The sequence below is a fragment of the Coenobita brevimanus genome, chromosome 112 (genome assembly GCF_032717465.1).
Source record: "Coenobita brevimanus isolate Jiangsu-jjx chromosome 112, ASM3271746v2, whole genome shotgun sequence".
NCBI lineage: Eukaryota > Metazoa > Arthropoda > Malacostraca > Decapoda > Coenobitidae > Coenobita > Coenobita brevimanus.
The window spans coordinates 1,775,263-1,800,058 of NC_137065.1; the positions used below are offsets into that span (position 1 = coordinate 1,775,263).

General features: G+C 41.1%; 1 protein-coding gene across 1 annotated transcript in view; it reads left to right on the top strand.

Annotated features, from left to right (window-relative positions):
• Myo10A (unconventional myosin 10A) overlaps positions 1 to 24,796 on the top strand; it is a 121,656-nt gene that overhangs the window by 54,169 nt on the left and 42,691 nt on the right. The window contains exons 28-37 of the mRNA XM_080286580.1: positions 370 to 661; positions 2,294 to 2,565; positions 3,904 to 4,082; positions 7,127 to 7,534; positions 13,184 to 13,471; positions 17,663 to 17,794; positions 18,862 to 19,023; positions 20,495 to 20,934; positions 22,813 to 23,246; positions 23,441 to 23,610. Coding sequence (XP_080142706.1) covers positions 370 to 661; positions 2,294 to 2,565; positions 3,904 to 4,082; positions 7,127 to 7,534; positions 13,184 to 13,471; positions 17,663 to 17,794; positions 18,862 to 19,023; positions 20,495 to 20,934; positions 22,813 to 23,246; positions 23,441 to 23,610 — 2,777 coding nt within the window. The remainder of the gene's footprint in view (positions 1 to 369; positions 662 to 2,293; positions 2,566 to 3,903; positions 4,083 to 7,126; positions 7,535 to 13,183; positions 13,472 to 17,662; positions 17,795 to 18,861; positions 19,024 to 20,494; positions 20,935 to 22,812; positions 23,247 to 23,440; positions 23,611 to 24,796) is intronic.

Sequence of the window (24,796 nt, forward strand, 5' to 3'; positions counted from 1 at the left end):
ATACAGGATCCGGATTTGGATCTGCTCCCAAATATAAGAAATTCTTTCTTGGTCCATGGTGCACCTTTTCACAAAATTTCATTGAAAGTCATTGAGAAGTTTTGGAGATATTGTGCAGGGTACTCTGGATCTGGATCCGGGCCAAAATTTAATCATTTATTCCCTGGGCCATGGCCCACCCTTCCACAAAATTTCATCAAATCCATTCATAACCTTTAGAAAAACTTTGCTAACAAACAGACAGACAAACCAACCAACCAATGCAGGGTAAAACATAACCTCCTTGGCAGAGGTAATAATGTGTATGGAAATTATGGTTCCTGCTACATGCATGTTCCTACTGATAGTGTAAATACTCCTGTTTTGCAGCGTCACATGTGCGTCGTGTCCGTGTGCCATCCCAAGCCTCTGATGTGGACCAGTTTTTGGATGATCTCTTCATGCCTGTCCTCAACTCCCAGCTAGATGAACTCTCTGAGCCTCGTTATTTGGCCTCATCGTTGAAGGGCCACCCCCGCCACCCACACCACCCTCACCCCCATCCACACCCCCATCCCCACCAGTGCCATCACCCACGCTCTCACCTTCCACACAGTATACACTTGCTGGAAGCGGAGGATGAGTTTGCCGATGATCTGGATGACACCGTAGCACTGGCAAGGTAAGTTATAATACTTTGTGGATTGGTATATACAACAAGGTCTCATAGTAAGTTGCCCCTTTCATTTTATTTTTTTTCCAATTAAGTTGACTGTAAATCAAAGAAGAATCCCCTACTACAGATGTATTGCTGCTTGTGAAGTTGATTTTTCTTACCTTTATTCACAATATCTGTTATACGGTAAATATTGTGATAATATGGAACACTTGTGTGACTTATAATGAGGATTGCTTGTAGTTACTCAGTTTTGAAGTACATGTTTCTTGAGAAACAGAACTTTGTTTAGATGTCATTTCAAGGTTTTTAGTGCTAGAGAAAATTTTTGGAGAATTGGCATTTTTGAGAAACGAAAGGTAAACCATTATTATAAATAACTTCCTTGGGTTTTGATATCACACTGTGCATTCAGCAGTCAGACTGAACTTGCCCATCATTATAAATAACTTTCTTGTGTTTTGATACCACACTGTGCATTCAGTCAAACTTCACTAGCTTGGACTTTGTATTCATCAAATGCCATGCATGTATCACACTTTTTATTTCATCTGACTCAATCAGATACACCTGGAAAATGTCAGATTAAGCAGTACTTAACTGTACTAATTTTTGTTTTATAAATTTGTGGTCTTAAGCTTCATTAGTGTGCATACTCATTTCTTTTGGCATTATTTGTTGTATTGCAGGTATTATGTGCAGTACTGAACAGAGTTACCATGAATTACCTGGTACCTGATTCAAGGGGTTAAACAAGGATTAACTGGATTGGGTAACTTCACTATTAATATTATAGAGCATGGCAAGGATCTCACTGACATTAAAGCCTTCGAGCTCTTAAGGATGTTCCTTCCCTTCCTCTTGGTCGTAGCCTGGTGCCATCCTCTGATCTCACTGTTGACATTGCAAGATTTGGTAAAGGTCTCTCTGACATCAGATCTTTTCCAGAATGTCCCTCGTCTCATTTCTGTCACGGGTCTGACTTCATGCCTTCCTCCAGTTCTCCTATACCTTTTTCTGACTTCACTAATTACTTCAGTTAAAGGACACAGCAAGGGTCTCTTCAGTGTCAAAGCTCCCTCCATGCTTGCCAAGACTATCCCCTCCTTCCTCCCTATCAGGCATTGCCTTGTACCCTTCTCTGTTGACTTTATTTACAAGATGAAACAAGCCTCCTTGTGACATCAAAACTACTTCCACACTCCTGTTCATCTCCCTCCCCCTCTCATCCCTTCCCCCTTCCTCTCAAATCTTGCCTTGTTCTTGCATATTCTAACCTCCGTTGACTTTATTTATTGGACACAACAAATATCCTTCAATGTCAAAATCTCCTTCACACTTGCCAAGACACCTATCTTTTCCCTTTCTGTTTATTCTTCACATTGTGCCTATTCTGACTAAGCCTCTTACCATTCTCTGACCAAGCCTCATACCCTCCTATACCCTTCTCAGACCATGCCTCATACCATCCTCTGACCGAGCATCATGCCCTCCTCTGACCATAGATAATGGTATTAACATTATTTACAGGTCACAGAGAAGGTTCTCAGCAAAGCATTCTCCTCATACTCCAGGATGCCTCCCGCCTTTGTTCTCTCTCAGACTGTCTCGTGATCATATGATTGACTTTATTTACAGGACGCGGCAAGGATCATTCCGACGTCAAAGCCTACTCCATGCTCTTCAAGATGTCCCCCTTCTCCCCTCCGTGTCGGACCTAGCCTCGTGCCCCCCTCTGGCCCAGGCACTAAAGGGTGGAGGTCAGGGGGCAGCGGAGGTGGAGGCGGGTGCTCCTCCCCCGACCACTGCTGGAGGGGCCACCTTCTACCCCAACACCTCTATGACCAGTACCTCACCTGGCTCACCTCCTCCCTTCCCTGCCAACACGCTTCCTCTGTACTCAACGGGCGGTGAGTTGTTGGAAGTTGCTGATGTGATGAATCATGTTCTAGATGACATAGGGGGTTTCATTGCATTTCTGCCTTACTATTGTATTTTCCATATTACACCTTAGCCTTCTCTTCTGTGTTACACATTTCTTTATAATATTGACATAGCTTGCATAAAGAACACTGAAGAGGACATTGAGGTACAGTGTCCAGAATGCTTCACAAATGACAGTGTTATGACACTCCTAAGTCATTCAGAATATCATTCAGACTTGGGGGAGGCGGTGGCTCAATCGGTAGAGAGTTGGCCTGCAGTCCTGACGGACCTGGGTTCAAATCCCGCTGAGGCAGGGAACAGTTTAAGGATTTGAATTTCAGAAAAATCAGACTTTACTGATCTACCAGAAGGCCCGCCGACATGTCGTAAAAATACCCCCGTTAATACCAATACACCAGTCCTGTATGAGACAGCCCTAGCATGTATTCAGTATGGACGGTGGGTGTTAGCGCCGAAGTGGTGACATGTAGAGGTGTGCGGTACGTAGGAGGACTACTGGGCCTTGAAAGCAGGCTGTGAAGCCTATGCCCAGAGTCGGTCACATAAAAAAAAAAAAAAAAAAAAAAAAAAAAAAAAAATCATTCAGACTCAGTGTTTGTTCATCTCATAGCCTGAGTATAATTATGCGCAAGTTGAAATAAACTTTCTGGTGCCAGCAGGATGAAGATAGAGATGACATCATTGTACTGAGTGAACTTATATTTTTTTATTTTTCCCTGAGTTGCCCACATTAGTGAATGAGCTGTTGATTTATTTATTGATTGATTGTTTTAGTTGATTGAATGAATGAGGGGTTGATTAGATGACAGAACGAGTGAATGATTGATTAATTTATTTAATGAATTGGTCTTTTTTTCCTTCAGTCTTTCCCCTTTCTTCTGTCCATGGGTGACTTTACACTTAGTGACAAGCCAAATGGTTTCCTGTACAACAGGAAACCATTTACTATGCTGGGTGGTAACCATATTACCAAATTACGGCTCCTGATGGTTTAGTGGGTAACTGCAGTGCTCCAGTCGGGTTGAGCCGTTGAACGTTTATATCCAAGGGGAGGTTGGGGTTTCTTGCTCACGTAATGCCACTCAGGGATGAGTGAGGCTGGTCACTGTGATCTTAAATGTCAGGACCAACTTGCCTAATCCCGGGCTCCTACGCTTCTCATGGGGCAACACAGGATTAGATGATGATGATGATGATGTGAATGATTAGTTGAAATAATCAAATGAGTGAGTAAGTGAAAGAATGATAACCAAATGATTGCTGGACTGATTGATTAATTGACCCTACCTTATCCTCTTCAGGTATCAACATGCCAGGCCTACAGGCAGGTCAACCTGTCAGTCCAAATCAGATGCTGCTACACCAACAGACTCTTCAGCGAGCCTTCATCCAGTCAGCAGTTGCTCAGAATATGCAGATTCAGCAGCATCTCATGGCTCAGAATCAGGCACTTCAGCAGCTCCTCACTCAGACCATTCCGGTAAGTTGTGTCTCTTAGTTCATTTGGTTGTTTTTGTCACCTCGTCATTCTTTTCTCATTCTAAGCTAGGTTTATTCCATGAAGCACTACAGTTCATCTAAGTTGCCCAAAGCAGTGACCAGTAAACCTATATGTGCTACAGATCCAGCAATACTGGGATGGTGGAAGACACTGGCTAACTTACAGAGGCACTGACAACACAATCCTATTGACAAAGAATTGCGTGATAGTATGGTGGCAGTCACACAGTACTGACTGAACTATGTCAGAAGGTCAGAAAACGACACTGGGATAATTTCCTCATGTCCACTGGGAGGACCAAGTCCCTCCAGGGAGTGTAGTACCATGTAAACAGGATAAGAGGGTAATATAAGTGCATGGACTGTATACCAAACCCTGGTGACAAAGTCTAAGCATTGATCACCCAGTGGGGCAGTGCCTCTACACAGTCAAGCCTGCCTGCCAGACATAGAGATAGCCATGACCACCACAGGCCTTTCAGGAATTCCCTGGTTAATGTAAATGCTATTGTGAGGGATGACACCTGTCTTCCCATAACATATGATGAATTAATTTGTGCTGTCAGGGAAGGAAAATTGACCACTGATAAGCGATATGCATGGTAAGAAGAGCTGGAATGAGAGAACATGAAGTATGAGTACGAGACGCAAAGGTATATGATCATACACATTGGTGATCAACTACTAACAGTGACGCGGGCAGCAAATGGGATGTGCATACAATATTCCAGCCTCCATGTTTTAATTGTATATTTATTTACATTGCCACAGCATAACTACTTGAATATGGTTATTTACACACCAGCTGTGAGTACCTATTCATTTAGTAATGAATACTGTACACGAAAGGGATGATGAATGTATGTGTTGTAAGAGATTCTTCTGTATTGTGTACTTTTTTGTAATCACCATTATCGTGTGGGGGTCGGGGCAGACGCCGTGGGGTGCATAGTTTCACGCATCCTCCAACTTCACCCACAATTCCCTTCTTGCAACTCTCCAGGCTGCGGCTGTAGCAGATATTTAGCAGAAGCCACAATAGGAATTCAGGTAGTTTGAAGTGTTTTCCGTTTATATCTTACCATTTGCCGACTCTCGTCTTCTATGACACATCTGTCACCAATTAACTCTTCTCCTTCATGAGGTCATTAGTCCACCCTGGGGGGTGGTCTTTCATAACCCTAGGGGTCATTTGCGACAGGAGTGTCATATTTTAGAAGAAATGTGTTAGCAAATTATATAAATAGAAAACACTTCAAAATACTTGAATTTCAGTTGTGGCTTCTGCCAAATATTATCCGAGACTCTTCCCCCTCTTAGTATCTCACGACATGAATGAAACTAAAGGATCCGGGATTCAAATAATGCCTTAATGTAGGGAATTTGAACATGTGTCTGTCTTAAGGTAATATGGGTGGTTAAAAATTTTGATTACGGTATTATTTACTTATTTTCTCTTGACTTCTTGTTGTATATAGGTTTCTTATTATTAATAAAACAAGGAATTTTGGGAAAAATACTTTTTACATCTAGTTTGTTGCTTTTTAGTGTTACCTTACTTTTACTTTTTGAGCCAAAATACAAATTTACTTTGTACTTTCACTCGGATAACTTTTCATTAGAGCAATTGTACTTTTACCTGAGTAAACTATGTTAGGTACTTTATCCAACAGTATTTCTCTCAAGTAATTTGTTGATGTGTATATGGTGAATTGGCAAAGTTTTGATAAGGCAGAAAAAAACTTACCTCTAAGATGATGTGATGAGTGAATGGTATTGATCCAATTGAAAACTGCACACTTATGAAAACATCTGATATGAATATCTGGAATTCAGGTTTATAATTAGTACTTATCATTTATTTTTAGTTTGAAGATCTTGTTTACTTAGACCCCAGATGCTAGGTATGTGGCTGAGGCAATATGGATGCAGATGACAGAACTTCCACAAAACTTCTTGATTTCTTGACAACAATCTGTACTGACAAAGATGTATGACTGACTAAATGACACTGACAGTTTCTGCATACCTGTCTATTTCTTGTCTGTGTGTATTGCTATGTAGTGAATGAATGAATGAATGTGTGACTTACTTCACTAGGCACTCCGTTGATGTTTTCCCATTGTTATGCTTTCATTTTTGTATTTCAGAATCCTACCTTCCCCTTTTTATAGTGGATATAGGGCTATGATGATAATGATTTAGTTTTGCCAGTGAGCAGTTTTGTAGGTAGACTAGAGATGCTGCATTTGTGCCCAATTAGTTTTTTTGGAGGGGGAGGGGATCACTAGCAATTTTCACAGATTTTTTATATATTTTTGTTATCGTAACTTTCTCATACCCTTTGAGAGCAAGATACCGACCTTTGTGGATTAGATTTGGGACGTTTTGTTGTTATTGATCAACCTCAGACTATCTGGCCAAGTAGACCCAGTAACCACAAGCAAGCATTTGCCCCTCAGGGCTGTCCAGTGCAGTGAACTGATGTTCCTGTGCAACAGACCATGCCTCACGACAGCAAGGTGAAGGGAAGAGTGTGGAGTTTTTGTTTCTGGATGAATGCCGCACTTGTATTGCCACCCACCTGACAGGGGCACCATAGTAGGCTCCACATCACCCTGTTGTTTGGTTACAGTATATGGTGACCTGCATTTTCAAAAATTAGTTTCCTGGGTTATAAGAAACCATTACACATGTCACCCAGTTTAGGGCCACCTGAAGTGGAAAGAAGGGTAATAAAAATGACAGGAAAGATAGGAGAAATAGAAAAAGAATGATAAAGTTAGAGGAAGAAGTAGGCAACCTTACATCAGATAAGGGGATGGTGGTCACCATCACTAGGGTGCTCTAGTGATGATGATGGTATGTGTGAGGATTTTTGATGTGATAATGATTTGTAAGAATATGTTGTGAGGAATGTTCTTGATGATGGTGATGTGAGAGTGTGAAAAGACTGGTTGTATTTACTTCTTGTTGATGATATGAGGGCATGAGAAGACTGTCTGACTCTGTGTGTTCCTCCAGCACATGGCCTCCACACCACCAGGCTATACTGACCCTCATGCCACCCTCCGTCTTAATGGCATGGGGAGTATGATGCCCCTTGCTAGTATACCCATGACCCCAGGTATGTCCCTGGCCACTGGTTTACCCATGGCAGGAGGTATACCAATTGCAGGGGGTATGGCAATGGTGCCTGGTTCAGTGCCTGGTATGCCTGGTTCAGTACCCTTAACTCCTGGTGTGGGAGTGGGTCCGGTGCCCCACATGGCCACACCAGGAGTTGGGGAGGCGGAGGGAGAGGCTGAGGGTCCCCCTAGTAGCAGGATCCACTACCAGGTAGGGGGAGACACATACTCCGTTCCACAGAGACGACCACCCACCCACCACAACAGCCACAACCACCATCAGAGCAGCAGCGGCAGCAGTAAGGTACCGGAGTGGAGGTGTCAGCTGGTGTGGGGCTTCTAGGACAGCTTGTAGCCTCCACCACTCACCCTAGATTGCCTCACTCACTCTAGGGCAAGGGATAGATGTCACACTTACACCTAATACCATGCGCTGGGGCTGCTGCTGAAGGAACTCATCACCTTTCACTTGCACAGAATATGTCCCTGGTGATATTACAGTACATGTGCTGTATGTGATTGAGCCAGTTGGAAGTTTTTCAGTCATGTGATGCCATGTGATTGTCTTTTTTTTTCTTTCTTTCTTTTAAATACCACATGCTTGGGATTAGTGGATTTATTTTTTATATCGTATAATGTCACATGGTCAGCTGAAATCTCCAGGCATATCTGTCATATTTCATTAGCTTATTGAAAAGCCTTTTGCTGGTTCAGTCATATATCACCAGGTGTGTAGGCCAGTCACCTACCTATTTATATTCTGGGCTATGGTAGCATATCCTTGGTCCCCAACACCTCAAAGGGGTTACAGTAAATGGGACTGGCTCTTACTGTTTTTACTTTTTTACATGTGTTTTGTGTCTGTGGTGTGTCCCTCCATCCTTACTCATCCTCAGCTGCAGCAGGGTGGTTGGTGGAATTGCTGTACAGTTAATAGTTGTCTTATGTAATAACAGTATTGATTTGGCATTATATGAACATCAGTCTGAGGAGTCCATTCAAATCATGGAGTAGCAGGAATAAAATACTGTAATCAGACATTGAGGGAGTTTAAAGAAGTTGTTTTTAGCCCCATGATTATGAAAGGTCAGCTGTAATATGAGTGAAATGATCTTGGGGGAGCAAGTATAAAAGACATACTGTTACTGAGAGTTAGTGTATTGGACTTGAGTATATAGTGTGCCAAGATTTTCATGAAAGATGGATACTGACAGAGTGCTGAGGTGTTGGTTTACTTTGAATATTCCTCCAAACTCCAGGATTGTGATGACCTTCCTACCAACAGCTGCCGCCAGACACATCACACACCTTAGTGTTAGGTTCTTGTGGGCTAAGGCTTCATGGTTCCTCTTCCTTACTGATTTATTTTGTGTAACATCACAGAATATGTTTTACCTGTCTGTATTGATCATGATATAGTTTGCATTAATAAATTTTGAGAAAAGATAGACATATAGCATAGTTACCTGGTGGTCTAACATTCATGTGATAGCCATGTCCATTCTTAAACCATATTTTCTGCCCACCTGCTAATCCTGCTCCTGACTAGAGACATTGTAGCCAGTACTTCACATCAAATGAAGACCTATTGGCCAATGTTAAGGTGAGAATTGAAATCTTTTCTGGACTGCACGAGGAACAGATTGCAGTGATACTGTTACTCGTGCATTATAACAATGCATTCCACTACCAGTGGCAAATTGTTTGAAGTGAAGCCCTGGTTATTCCTACCTATCAGTGTGGGGTGAGGTTAATGTTCAGCAGCAGCCATGGACTACGACTGTAACCTGCACACATAGGCTCGCATTGCCAAGAAATGGCTGGAGATGTTTCATTTATATAATGACACCAGGGGTGTTTGCTTGTCATCTCGCCTTAAAAGTTCTACACCACAGTAGCCTGGTGTACCACCCCCACACTTCAGTGGGGGTATTATGGTACTGACTGTTACCATTTTTACAGACAACATTCCCTTATCGTCCAATTCAATGTTAAGGGACCCAGGGCTAGGCTGCTCAGTCCAAACATTGAAGGTGGGAGCTACCAGTTGTTTGTCCCCAAAGGGCATTATGTGAAGAGCAAACTACAACCATTCCTGGAAGAGACCTGTGTGGGTCACATCCAGTTGGAGTGCTTTAACTCATTAGGCCATGAGGCTTCTAAAAAGTTACAATACACTCTAATATTTTGATACAGTAAACAAAATGAATCTCTAAGTACCCTCTTAAGTAAGCCTCTTGGGCCATGTCTGGCTGGAGTGCTGTAACTCACTAGACCATCAGGCATTTAAAAAGATACAATGTAATATTTAGATACAGTAAGCAAAATGGACCAGTAGGAACGAGGTGCAAGGGGGCCTCTCAAACCCTCGTGAATACATCCCCTAGAACTAACACCTAGGTCAGAGGGACTAGATCTGTACAGAATAGGTTCGGGTAAAAGGGATCTTCGCTTCCAGACTGACCATTGTGGAAGGAGTGTTTCTGACCACCATGCTTCTCTTGTGACGCTTTCTTTTCCATTTTTAATGTCCTTTGTCTAAGTGTTTCTGTGTATGTGTATGTGTTTTTGTGTTTTCTGATATCTAAGCTTCTGTGTGTGTTGTGTGAAATGCGTGTTGTGTAAAAATGTTGCATTGTTTGTTGTTATTTTGTTTATTTTTTTTTACCCCTTTCAGTCCATGATGTTGTAAAGCTGAATAAAATTATCTGGTGGAAAATGGAAAAGAAATAAAAAGATATACTTGTACTGAAGGGTTTAAAAGATCTGAAAAACCTCAATACGGGTGTTTGCCATATAAGGACAAAGTGTTGTGTGGGCATATCACAAGGATGTGGAAAATTTTAGGCCAAATGCAAAGGGAGGGGTAAGCAAAGGCTGGAAGTTTGCAAATGCTGTATTTTCAAAAGAGAGTTGAATACACACACAAATATAATATAATAATGAATAATGTGATGACGCAGTGGGTCAAAGAAGAGACACGGTTTCGAGGTGAGGACACACCAGCAAGGTTAGATTTACTGTTCACCAAAGAACCTGATGTAATAGAATCATTGGAATATCTCTGTCCTTTGGGAAAAAGTGATCACGTGGTCATTGAGTTCCAGATGTTAATAGGAAACGTCGAGCCAAGAGACGAGCTTCATAGACAGGGAAGATACAACTTTGGCAAAGCAAATTTTACAGGATTGAGAAACTTTTTTGAAAATGCGGATTGGAGAAAATTCAGAGAAACAAGAGAGATACAGAGGAAGTGGGATATCTTTCTAGACCTCTATAATTTGGGAGTGGAAAAATTTGTACCAAGAGTAAGAGGGAAAGAAAACAGGAAAAAGGAGTGGTTTAATAGAAGGTGTATGATAGCCAAAAAAGAGAGAGATAAGGCGTGGATCAATTGGAGAAAGAGAGGTAACGACAGAACAAAGGAAGAATATAAAAGAACAAGAAACGAATACACAAGAATACGTAGGGAAGAAGAAAGGAATTTTGAAAAAGGTATAATTGACAAATGCAAGGATGAACCCAAACTGTTTTATAGATTTGTTAATGGCAAACTGAAACAAAAGGAAGGAATCACCAAGCTGAAAGTAGATGGAGAGGTCTTTAATGATGCGGCAATGCAAGCAGAAATAATGAACAAACGTTTCCAGTCAGTTTTCACTAAAGAAAAGGAGCTTGTGGAAGGGGAGGAGTGATTAGAAATGTTCCGGTGATGAAAGATATAAAAGTGGAGGTGCAGGAAGTGTATAAATTACTGGAAACTCAAGATGTAAGGAAAGCCCCAGGACCTGATGGAATTTCTAATTGGGTACTGAAGGAATGCAGAGAACAACTGGCGGATAAAATTCACAGCTTAATTGTATGCTCACTGGAAGAGGGGAAGTGCCAAAAGAATGGAAGAGGGCAAATGTGGTACCAATTTACAAGGGAGGAAACAGGGAAGAACCCCTGAATTATAGACCAGTGTCTCTAACCAGCATGGTCGCAAAATTGTGTGAGAGAATCCTGAAAGACAGATGGATAAAATATCTGGAAGAGATGAATATTTTGGCTGAATGTCAGTTTGGATTCAGAAGTGGAAGGTCATGTGTTTCAAACTTGTTGAGCTTTACTCAAGAGCGATTGATGTGGTACAGGAGAGAGATGGTTGGGTGGATTGTGTGTACTTAGACTTAGAGAAGGCCTTTGACAAGGTACCTCATAAGAGACTAATGTGGAAACTAGAATATATAGGAGGACTAAAGGGGAAACTTCTGGAATGGATGAGAGACTTTTTTAGAGACAGACAAATGAGGACAGTAATAAAGGAAAAGATGTCTGGATGGAGGGAAGTAACAAGTGGAGTCCCTCAAGGCTCAGTGTTGGCGCCAGTAATGTTCCTGATTTATGTAAATGATATGGTAGATGGAGTGAACAGTTATGCGAGTCTGTTTGCTGATGATGTAAAGATCTTGAGGAAGATAGAGGTTGAGGAGGATTGTAAAATACTGCAGGAGGATTTGGATAGGATACACAATTGGAGCCGGACGTGGGAAATGAAATTTAATGTAAAGAAATGTAAAATATTGGAAATGGGTAAAAGTACCAGGAGACCATCACTGAATTATTTTTTGGGTAATGAATTAATCACAAAAAGGAGAGAAGAGAAAGATTTGGGAGTGCTGGTCCAAGATAGTTTGTCACCAGAAAAGCACATTAACAAGATAGTTGGAGAGACTTATAAGCTCTTGACTAACATAAGAGTAGCATTTCATTATATGGATGAGGAAATGATGAAAAAATTGATAGTGGCCATGATCCGCCCCAGGTTAGAATATGCAGCGGTAGTGTGGTCCCCACACAAAAAGAAAGATATAAACAAGATTGAGAGAATACAAAGAACAGCAACCAAGATGGTCCCCAGTCTGACAGACCTGTCATACAGAGAGAGGCTGGAAAAACTGGATTTGCCTTCGTTAGAGGAAAGGAGAAAGAGGGGAGACAGGATTGCGGTGTTCAGGACCATGGTGGGAGTAGATAAAATTGACAAAGAAGATCTGTTTGTATGGGATAAGAGAGCAACAAGAGGACATGGAATGAAATTGAAAAAGTCAAGCTGCTTGAAGGATATCAAGAAATATAGCTTTCCTTACAGAAGTATAGACTTATGGAATAGCCTGGACAAAGAGATCGTCCAGTCTAAAAACATAAACGAGTTTAAAGTTAAATTCGACTTATTGAGAAACAGCGACGGAAACCCACGAGCATAGTACATTCCGTGTATATCACAATTAGGTATATTCTTAAATATTTGGAACGACTTAGACAAAGAGGTGGTGCATGAGAAAAACATTCATGTGTGTAAAGGTAGACTTGATAAATGTGGATATGGAGACAGGACAACACGAGCATTGCTCAATTCCTGTATACTACAAATAGGTAAATACAAATAGGTAAATACACACAAAAGTCTGTACTGTACTGATTAAAGGAAATTTAAATAACACCTTCCCTGTGAAGCCTCATAAGTTACAGTAATGTAGATACCTGCATTGTGGAAGTAACATGTGCAAAATAACAACATGTCATGGTAATGAAATAATTAGTGGAAGTTGTTTTGAACCCCCTTCAGTCCAAGGAATCTCTCCTAAACCAAATAAAATACTCTGACTAGCATGAATAAAGTAGCTGTTTTCATACTGAAGGAGTTAGTGGGGGAAACCATATTTAACCCCTTCAGTCTGAGGGCTTTTTTCCTAAACTGGATAAACCCATCATGTAGTAGCAAAAATTAAATCACCTGTAGCAGTAAGAGTGTGAAGAAAAAAAAAAAAAAAAAAAAAAATGGTGATAGCTAAGATACAATGAAAGTACCTGAAGTGGTAGCAGGAATGAAAAAACAACAACAGCATAATACTGAAAGGGTTAAGGCAGTGAGGACATATGAACTAAAAAGTATAAACTCAAATTACAGGTCTCCTTCCAAGAACCAGAACAGAGTGAACTTTGGAGTACAGAGAAAGCAGCTAGTGGAGGTGGTGGTGCAGGGATGGAAGAGGGTGGAGGATCAGATGGAGGAAGGGGAGGCATGATGAGAGATCAGCGGTTCATGGGAGGTGCCCCCATGTCCCCGCCCCCTCCCCTGGTGATGCCCAATGCTCTCATGACCTCACCGCCTGTCTTCTCACAGGCAGCCGCTTTATCATCGCCCGTTGAGGAACAGACGCAGAAGAAACAGTCAAATGCTTCGGACGATGTGAAGGTGAGGATACAGAACATGATATAAATGTATTGGTGCCTGTTGATGTAGGGGTAAGAACACTTTAGTCAGAGTCACAGTCCCCAGTATATCTTGTTGGTTTTGGTTCTTATGATGTTACTTGTAAATATTTTGTCCCCTTTTACTGAACACTTTGGTTTTCCTTTAATAATCCAACCTGCTGCCCCCTTTAGTTTATTTATTCTTGTTATTACCAGACAGTTATGGTCAGCTTAGAAGAGGCCATATACATGGTGGCCCACAAACAGCACTCCTCTAGAAACTCACATGGCAGTATCTGTGTGTTGCAGGGATGGCTCTGTTGGCCAGTGTGGGTGTGGTTGTGGCATTTAGAGTAGAAAATGAATAAAGGGGCGGGATGGATACTGATAACACTGAGTCATCCCCACAACACACTAGAAATTGCCCAGCAGAATGGGAGTGGAGCATTATATATGGGCCATCTTGTATTTAGGTGTTTAATAAGGCAATATATAAAACCTCACCGGTTTGAAAAGACTGTCATGAACTGAATAAAACTGTCAGGAGATAGCAAGAATAAATTGAAAAAAAGGGCTCCCATGCTGAGTGGGTTAGTGTATAGTGTCCAATAGGCATGTTTCCTGCACATTTTTATCAGGATCAACACACAGTTAACGAAGTAATCAGCCAGTGCACCATTTGTAGTTGCTAAGCACAGTATAGATTTATATATATATATATATATATATATATATATATATATATATATAGCTTAACCCCTTTACTTCCAATGTCCACAGAGATGAGTAACCTTATTTCATAATACAGTATAAAGATATGATAAACAGGGGTTAATCAAATTTTTTTTTCTAACCTCCTTTCTGTCTTTACAAAACTGAATTAAATTGTTTTACACAAGCAAGGATCAAGAAAGAAAAGGTCCATTTTGAAGGGGTGAAGCTTGACAGTGTTAGCAGTTTCTGTATGTAGTTACAAAATACTGAATATTTGTCATTGTAACACTAGGGAATTTCATTGAAGGATTTGGCTTGGCTAATCCTGTTCTTTACCTTTAGATTGTATTCTCATCTGCTTAGGAGGTTTCCTAGCACTTCTTAGTGTAGTGCTTTATATCTGCACATAGCACCGCAATATTTTCTCATTTTGTTTTTGCAGCTGTATGAATAACAAAGGTAAACACAGCAAGTACAGTGATGCTTTTGCTAACAGTCTTGTGTAAAAAAAAACACGACCACTGCCATGGATGCAAAGATCAGTTATTATAGTTGCAACGCATGACTCTGAGGTTGTCATTATTGTACCCTGACAACTTACCATTCAAAAGTGCGTCCAATTTCGTATCATATTATACACAATTCATATTATTATACAAAATATTATTATACATGAACATGTTATACTCGAATCACATGCGTCTCATATTATACACAAAATCAGACGCACTTTTGAATGATAGGTTGCCAGGGCACGATAATAACAACCTCAGAGTCGTGTGCCATGACTATAGTGGCACTTATTTTTGCCAGTAATATCACTAATTTTTCGTCTGTAGTTTTCTGATTTGCAGTGATTTTCATATAGAATTCTTGGGTGCAGTAGTGGCAAATGTTAAGCCCAGGTCTGTATATATTTTTGAATGTGATGCTAGTGAAAATTTCTTTCAACATAAATGCTTGTTGTTGTACTTGTAACATTTTTCTTGTAGTCTTAAAATGTGGTGATTGAAGGCTGAAGATAAAAAGATGAACTGGGAGAGAAAAGAGTTCTGTAATTTGTAACACTGTCACTGAAGCATGCCATAGTGACAGATCTCATGTCATAACAGACCCTCATAGATGTGTGAGCTAATCATAAATGTTCCTGCAGATTAATGCAGTTGTTATTGTACAGTAAAAACAGATTATATAATTGGCATGCAAAAAATACAACGATAAACTTAATTCCCATACAGTATTCTTAGTTTTCCAGGAAGACTATTATTGTATATACTGGTACATTACTACACCCATCCTCCCCCCCCCAGGGTTAGCTTATTCAAAGCTCAAGTATGAAAAGCTATAATCTTTTAGACTTTGACACCAGTATCCTTTAGGATCCAGATCCAAAAATTTCAGCAGCTTTACCCATGGAGACTGGCAGTAAGGAACTAGTGATTATCGTAATTGCCTTAATACATTAACACTTTCATGGTCTTTGGACGCGTCCACATCCAACCTGAAAGTGTTCAGCTTGCTCTTTCGACTCTTATCCACATCCAGGTAAAGAAATATTCACCATAAATAAGGAATTGCATCTAGCATCCTGAGATTTGGTTTGACAGCCTGATTGAATTTCCAGTTTGATAATACTATTTTCATTCATGGGAAAATGTGAAAATGTGACCAAAAAATGCCCAGAAGAAAAGTGGTATGAACATTCTTCTGCACTCTTTCAACTTATACTCATCATAACTATTTTATTTTATGCAGTATCACTTTCTTTTTTCTTTCATCTTATTCTGCAAAGTCTTGGCTTTCTAGCAGTATAAAATCAGATCTGCTAATCCAAATTTTGGGGGAATGAAAAAACTCTAAGCCCTTGGCCACCCCGTTTGGGATACATGGCGTCTGGCAATGAATGAAAAAAAAAAAAAAAATGATTGGAAAAGAAAAAACTCCAACTTGTGGAATTTCAGCTGGCAAGGGAGAGCGGTGAGGGGAAAAACAAGGAGGGTTCTGCTAGCCGCAAGGGGGTCGGACCGCGGAAGTGCTAACAGTGCTGTGCAATCATTAAAACTGTTTTTAAATAGTGGCACAAATTACTATTAAAAGAGCAGCATTGCTTGGTGATGCTGATCCCACCATTGGTCAGGCATATGGTGGTATTAATAAATAACAAAAGAAAAATAAGTGTTAATATGCATGACAAATTGCCAAAGAAAAGCTGTTAGATAACCTTGTAAGCTACCACGAATGCAACCCTTTGTGTGTGTTTGCTGTTATCATACTTTGTTGCCAGTAAGAAAGTGTTAGTTGCAAATTTTGTATAATACATAGTGCTATATAAATACACAAAGACTATCACCGAACTGAAGGCTTAAGACAGTTGTAGTGGTGGAGGTTTATACAGGTGTGTTTTGGAGGCTTTATTAGTACAGGTATCCCTTGCTTAATTACTTTGAGAGCATCATGTCTTTGTGTAGTTTTTATTTTATCCTTGGTTTCTCGGGACAATGCTACTCCTCACCCTGCCCTAGGATGGGAAAGGAGGTCTGGATGATGATGATGGTGATGAATTCTCCAGACAGTTGTATTCAGCTTAGAAGGGGGTTTTTGAATTGGAGGGGTTAGATGTAGCCTTCAGTAACTCCTTCACTATTAGGCAGCTCACCTAAGCTGAATACAGCCATCTTTCAACAGCAAAAAGATGTTAAGCAAAGGATACCTGTTTATGTGGCTTTTCTTAAGTTATTAATGCAGAGTAGAGATCACTGTAGTATTGATAGTCTGTTATAAGCACATTGATACTAGGTTAGAGTTTAGTATTTTCCACGGTTGACCATACTCTCTTTGCTTTAACTTGGCTTTAAAATTGCCCTATCTCCATTTTGAATGCTGAGTTATAACAAAGTAATACTAGAATACAGCATAAAGCCATAGTGTTGTCATATTGTGCTGTTGAGCAATGGGAAGTAAGCTGCCAGTGGGTGAAAATCTGAGCCAAGTTAAGGTGAAGGAATCGTAGTTTTTTATCACCAGCACCTTAGTGGGTACCACACCTGCCACCTCTCCTAACACATTCATACCACCACCACTGTACCACCTGTATCTGCCGTTAACACTAACACATATAGTTACTACACTTCCTATCCATATCATTAACACTCTCACTTCACACCACCACCACATCTGCCACACTGCATAGCTGCCTAATACATGAGTCATAACCACACCACCACCACCACCCTCACCACTACAACAACAAGAATGTAACCACAACACTACCACACCACACCATACCACCAGGCCACCACCTCTACCAGTACACCACCACACCATACCACCAGGCCACCACCTCTACCAGTACACCACCACCTCACCACCTCCATCATCATAACTGTATGACCACAACACTTCCATACCATACCACACCACATGACCAGCACACCACCACCATCTCACTGCATGCATGTACCTGGTCTCCGCCCCTCAGATGCTGCACGACTTTAGCCTAGCACAGAGCTCGCATGGCCCCGACCCCACACACCTGATGGCCCCCACTGAGTCACCGTGGGGAGGGGTTGTTCCCCCACCCCCACCCATGCCTACGCACCTGCAGCCTGAGGTATGTAAGAGGGATGGCCCATGGAGGGGACAAGGGGATACATTATCTCCCACAAGAGGGTAAAGTCTCTTGGGGGTTAGGAAGAGGGTAGGCCAGATAAAAGGCACAGATGGTGGAACAGAAGACAGTTGAAGTAGGCAGTGGTATGGTGTGTTTGGCTGTTTGATTGTTTTGGACAAGGCATTGGCATGTGAGTGTCCACCCCACAAACTCATTGGTAGTCACTGAGACTTGAACCCACCAGTCAGAGTGCCCTTCAAATGTGGGGCTGGCACTAAACCAACTGAGCCACTGAAATGCCCCTGCCACCTGTAATGTTTGTCTTGCTCACCTCATCTCCAGTAAAAAATTACAGAAGAAAAAAAATCAGTTTAGGAGCAAAGAGTTACATTGCCCTTTGTATTGTTTGTATTGTCCCATCAGTAAAAAAAGTTACAGAAACTTTCAAGGCCAGGGAATATACTGTCCCCCATAATATTTGCATTTCCTTCAGTAATAGATTACAGAGAAATTCAGATTTGAACCAATAGAAACCTAAAATACATTTTTGAGAGTTTTCATGATATTTTTTTGTTCACTAATTTCATTTTTAGTTGACATGTCAACTTTTTATTCCAGTTTCATATCTTCTAGGTGAGCGTCATGAGTCAGTTCAGGTGTCATTTGCAATAATTTTACACAGGTTACTTGAAGTCTATGTCAGTCTGTCCAACTTATTTATTCTTAAGGTGTATGTATAGGGTATAGTTTTGTGGATTCTGCAGTATAGTACATTTTTTCCTGTACCCTTTTCAGTCTAACTTGGCCAAAAATTGCTATCTCTTCATTGTGAATGCTGAGTTGCATTAATAGATTAACATCAGAACATGATGTTGGTCACAGAGAAGTGTTACGGGAAGGATGTACAGCCATAGCATTGCCTTTTGTGTTGCTGAGCTATATGAAATAAACTGCAGGAGCATGAAAGTCTAGGCCAAGTTAAGGTGAAAGGAGTATGGTATCATAAGGCTACTTTCTAGATGTTAAAAATCTTATTGATATATTTATGATGTCTCCCAACTTTACAGGAAATGGGTGCTGGTTTCATGGACCCATACCAGCGTGCCAAGACTGTCCGCATTGGAAAGTGGAGGTGGCCACCCCCAAAAGGCGAGGAGGACCCCAATGACTCTTTCCTTCAATTTAAAATCAGACAGCAGTCCAAGAAGATGTCAAGGCAGGACAGTAAGGTTAGTGAAGGAGGGAGTTGTGTTATCTAATGTAAAAATTATGCTTTGTTTTCCTGTATTGGAGCTGGCCATAGTATAGCTGATGTTTCCTATGGAGTGGAAGCTAAACAAATGCCAGAACCAGCTAATTACCTCCCAGCAGTCTCCAGAAGCTTTTAGGAAAAAAGAAATGATATCTGTAACAATTTGAGTCTCTGTTTGAATTTTGGTGATGTCCAGTCACTCGGAAGAAAGATGACTGAACTAAGTGACAGTACATATGGCTGAATGTTTCCTGTCCAAAAGTGATGATTGTGAGGCTAATTACCAAACTTGTAACCACAGTTCACTCATGGTAGTACTTCCCATAGTTGATGGTAGCCACCCATCTACTAGAGGTTCATGCATATTAACTGGTTATATTCCGCCCAGCTTAACTTGGTTAAAAATTGCCATATCTATTCTTGATTGCTGTCACAAGAGATTGACATTAGAATAGGGTGGATTACTAGTTTGTGAATGTATCTATCATTTTCACCTTACCTTGGCCAAGATTTTTATCCTTTGGCAGCATATTTCTTGTACCAGTAGCATGTGACAGAAAAAGGCATTACTACAGCACTACATCATTTCCTTAGCACTTCCTCATGAGTAGCTGTATATTATAGTGTTCATTTGTTGTTACAATTCAGTATTTATGATGGAGAGGCAGTTTAGGCAGAGTTAGAGTAAAAAAGAGTATAGTGTGTGTTCTTGATTGCTGAATCACCATATTTTTTTTCCTTCAGGGCTACAGAGAAATAGTCGGGATGAGCATTTCTTTTCCTTAAGCTTGTGAATGTATCTGTTGTATAGAATAGTCTGTGAGTGGAACTACAGTATACCATTTTTACTTTTGACTTGGCCTAAAACTGCCCTAATTTCATCTTGAATGGTGAGTTTTGATGGCAGATTATCACTAAAGTAGTATGCTAATCACAAAAAGGAGCTGGGGAAAAGGTGGTGAGCCACAGTCTTGTCTTTTTTTGCTACTGCACTACATTAAATATCTACAAAAGGATGAAAGTCTGGGCAAGTGAAGGTAAATGAAGTATGTTTTCTTGAGTACAAGTTTCCTGTTTCTTACACCCTCAGGATGGATTGCAGAGAGATAGCTGGGATGAATATTTTTGTTCCTTAAGTTTGTGAATGTTTCGAATGTATTGGTTCCTTTGGTTTGCGAATGTAACTGTACTCCATTTATCTTAACGTGGCCGAGATTTTTGTCCTTTTTGCAACTTATATCACCTAGCTCATAGGGAGAAAAAGAAGTTATATGGCTCTGCATCCTCTGCATAGCACTTCATCTTGAGTGGCACCATATTCTATTGTTAATCTATTGCTATAATTCAGTATTCAAGATGGAGGGGTGTAGTTTAAGGTCATGTTAAAGTAAAATAAGTATAATGAGTTTTGAATACTAATTTCCTGTTCTTGTTCCTTACACTCCCAGGATGGACTACAGAGAAATAGTCGGGATGAGAGTTTCACCATTGAGTGGGAGGAGTTCGAGGTGGCTGGCACAGGTACTAGCAGCGCTGAGCAGAGTCCACGCAAAGAAAGCCAGCATCAGTCATCCCAACAGCATGTGAATAATCAGCACCAGTTGGTGCACCACAAAGAACAACATTCTGTGCTACATTCCCAGCAGCATCAAACAACCCATCATTCTCAGCAGAAGACAGTGCAGCAGTCTCAACAGCAGAGTAACGGCCATGCTGCTTCATCACCCAGAGACAAGACCGATGGGCGAGAGAAAGGAGCAAGGAGAAGGAGAGACTCTTGGGGTAACCCTGTGGAGGAAAACAAGAACCAGGGTGGCATCGGGAAGCTTAAAATATCCCGAGAGATGAGAGAGAAACTGGAGGCTCTCACTTCATCACATCCATCCAGGTGAGGGTCATATTGTCACTGTTGTCAGCTTGCCAGTTTGAGTGGTCAGTGTTCATATGTACTTGATTTAGTTTGCCAATTGCACATATTAAGTTTACCCTGATACCCATTTTGCCTTAACCTGGCCCAGTTTTGCCCTTTTGCAGCTTCTTTTACATAGCCCAGTGGAGGAAGGACGATACTACGGCTACATCCTTTCCATGACACTTCTTCAAGACTAGCATAAGATTTCAGTATTATTCTATTTTTGTAACTCAGCATTCATGATGGAGAGATGGCGGTTTTAGGCCAGGTTAGACTAAAAACGGTGTTGTGATGAGAGGACTGATCCCAAGTCATCATTCTTCCTTTAACTGAGCCATCTACCATTATCCAAAGTAATTTTGCCTCATCAGGAATGTAGGAGCCTGGGGTTAAGCTACTCAGTTCAAACATTTAAAACAAAAGTAACTAGTAGTTTGCTCCATAGTGACATTACATGAGCAATAAACCTCACCAACCCCTTGACATCATATGCTTATGGGTCACATCCAGTTGGAGCATCTTAATCCACTAGACCACCAGGTGCCAATAAACTAATACATACACAAAATTTACCTTACATCCAATTTGGCATCCCAGTAGTGACAGTACCACACAGACAACAATGAACATTTATAATTTCAGTGTCGAAACTTCACTCGGGAAAGACGCAACGGTAACGTAACCTCACAGAGAGAGTTGTGGGTGTGCCCCTGGGTCATTGTCTGTTTCTTGAAGGGAACTTTGGGATAACAAAGCAAAGTAAAGCAAAAGAAGAGGACAGCATAATAGGATAATGGAATGTATCACTTTCATATATTGTCAGTCTATTGCCTGACACCTTAATCTCGTAAGGGGTGACCACAAACAAATCACCTCCATGTCGCCCTGTCCCCCTCCATTTCACTGCCTTGCTCCTAGCTCACTCTTTCCTTTCTCATATATCTCCCAACTCCATCCCTCCATCTCATCTTTGGCCTCCCAGCTCACACCTCCCTCTCTCAAATACCTTTCCACTCCATCCCTTCATCTCATCCTTGGCCTCCCCCTCCCTCTTTCCCCCTGCACCTCACTAACATACACTCTCCTCGTCAGTCTCTCGCTCTCCATCCTCTCCATATGGCCAAACCACCTCCATGTATTTCTCCCAATGCTTTCTATCACATCCACACCACAAAGCTCCTTCACTTTCTCATTTGTCAGTCTGTCTCACCATGTGACTCCACATGCTTCTCTCAGATAACTCTTTTTCACTGCTCTCACTCTTGACTTGTGTCCCTCCAACAAGGTCCAAGCTTCACTTCCATACATTAGAGTTGGTATCATAATACTGTCATGCATTGACTTTTTAACTTCCATGCTTACTTCCATGTTTTTTATCACTTCATTCAAAGAACCAGTAATCTTTCTTCCTTGTTGTACCCTTTCAAGCATTTCACCCTCTAAACTTCCATCCTTACTCATCACACTACCCAAGTACGTAGATGCACTCACATTTTCCATTTCCTCCTCATCCAGCCACACTGAACATTCAGTGACTTCATTTCTCTCGAAGACTGTAACTTTACTATTCCCTACATTCACCTTTAGATTCCATTTCTTACAACACTCACCCAGACTCATTCACTAAGCCTTGTAGCTTCCCTTCATATACTGTACTGTAATTCTGAAAAATTTATTTTTCATTTACAGCAGTCAGTACACAAAATTTTAATACTAAGAATATGAAAGGCTGGCTTATGTCCACAGTTGAATTAGAAAGGGGGATGGGGGTTGAGGGAGAGACAGGCAGGCAGGCACAGATGTACAGACAGAAGAAGAAAACGCAATTATCATAGTGCCCATATCCACCACCAGAGCACAGAAGGGCCCAGTGGCAGCAGCAGTGGCCCAACAGCAACAACAGCAGAAACGGGAGAGAAGTGGGATAAAGAAACTCGAGGCCCACCGTCGCTACCTCCTGCAGCACCAGCTTGAAGGCGACAAGTGGGACACTGTTGATTCCGTACAACAGCTGGTCACACCAAAGACTGAGAAAGTAGGGTCTGTCCCTCCACCTCCTCCAGTGGCGCCACCCAACATGTACCGCTCCACCTCCCCTGCCCCATCCATATCATCACAGGACAGCACCCCTGTTATTCCTCAGCCCCGATCACCTCCCCCGCCCATCCAGCCTTCTGCTTTCCGCCCTGCCCCTGTCCCGACCCTCACTCTCGACTACCGGGACAATGCCTCTGACCGACGCACCTCTGTCTCAACTCTACATACAGAGAAGACTGAACACTTTGAGTGTGAGTACTTTTATATATACATTAGATTTATTATCTGGACGTCCACTACCTGGACAATCCATTACCTGGACGCTGTGGTCTGGGTGTTCAGAACCATTATTCTTTGAGAAAGACAAATTGTTAAATTGATTGATTTATATAATCCTTGTGAAATATTCCTCATGCATTAACTGCTAAATACTGTCTCATCGCAGTGGAAGAATCGTCAGAGTTCTTGGAGCCAGTTGACCGAGCACCAATTTTGGTAGACCGAGAGATGGAGCAGCGGTCATACGAGGGCATTAAGACCCACCTACTACCTCCTTCCACAGCACCACACCTAACCTACTCTCGCACACCATGGTCTCTCACTATAAGGAAAGAGGTATAATTTGATCCCCCCTCCCCCCATTTTTTTTTTATTCCACATCAGTCCAATGATATATATTTTATTTTGCTCTTCCTACCAACAAACACCATTTTTGATATTTGGAGAGAGTTCTAGTAGTGGAGAAATTAGATATAGTCTTCATTTACCCCACCACTACAAAAGGTTTCCCCAAATCATTCATTGAGTTATTTATACAGACTCCAACATGTTTACATGCACTGGCCTTTGTCACCTATTTGGGCTCTTCATTCTGTGCAATCTGTAAGTCTGTAGCAGCCTCTCTGTTCAGTCCTTTATTCCTGAGGCCACACTATATGACCATGTCCTACATCATTTTCAGTCTGCCTCTTGCAGTCTTATCCTTATTGTTCTCCTGTCCCATCCTCCACACCTCATATCTGAATGAAATGATCTGGAGGTAACAAAATCTGCAAATCAGTAAAACATGTATCTGGACTGAACAGTAAAACAGTCCTTATTGTAAGTCAAGAATGGGCTTCAATATATTCCTCACTCAGGGAAGAGGTATGATGCAACCATCTAATCTTCATAGTTATTTTAAAGTACTGGTATTCTTCATTCTGGAAAGAGATGATTTGACCCTCATATTTCAAAGATTAGTTATTTATTTTGTCAAGCAATCTTCATTATAAGTCTGAAATAGGTTTTGGATATCACTGGTATTTCCAAATAATGTTAGTCATAAATTTGGGGAAACTGGTACTGGTAACTCAGCTGTATATGTAGCAGTGGAACTGTAGTAGATAATTTTTTAATACGGGCAGTAGATAGGTGGCCATCATGGACCCTTGGAGGTACAACCATGAGAGTGAAATATGGCTGCAAGCTTGATAGCTAACCAGTCATCATTCTTAGGTAGGAAACATTCAGCCACAAGCACAGTTACTTGCATTCTTCATAGTGACTGTACACAGAGTCAAATTCCAAGCTGAAACAAATTTTTGCAAACATTATTAAAAATCTCTCTTTTTTTTTTTTTTTTTTTTTTTTTTTTTTTTCCCCCAACAGCTTTTAGCATTTGTTGAGAAGTAGTTAGCTGGTTTTGGCACTTGACTGGATTTAACTTCCAGTCCATAAACAGCAGCTGTGCTATGGCTGACCCCAGTATAGGGATTCTGTAAAGAGGAAACATGGCATCATTTTTAGATTAGATTAGGGT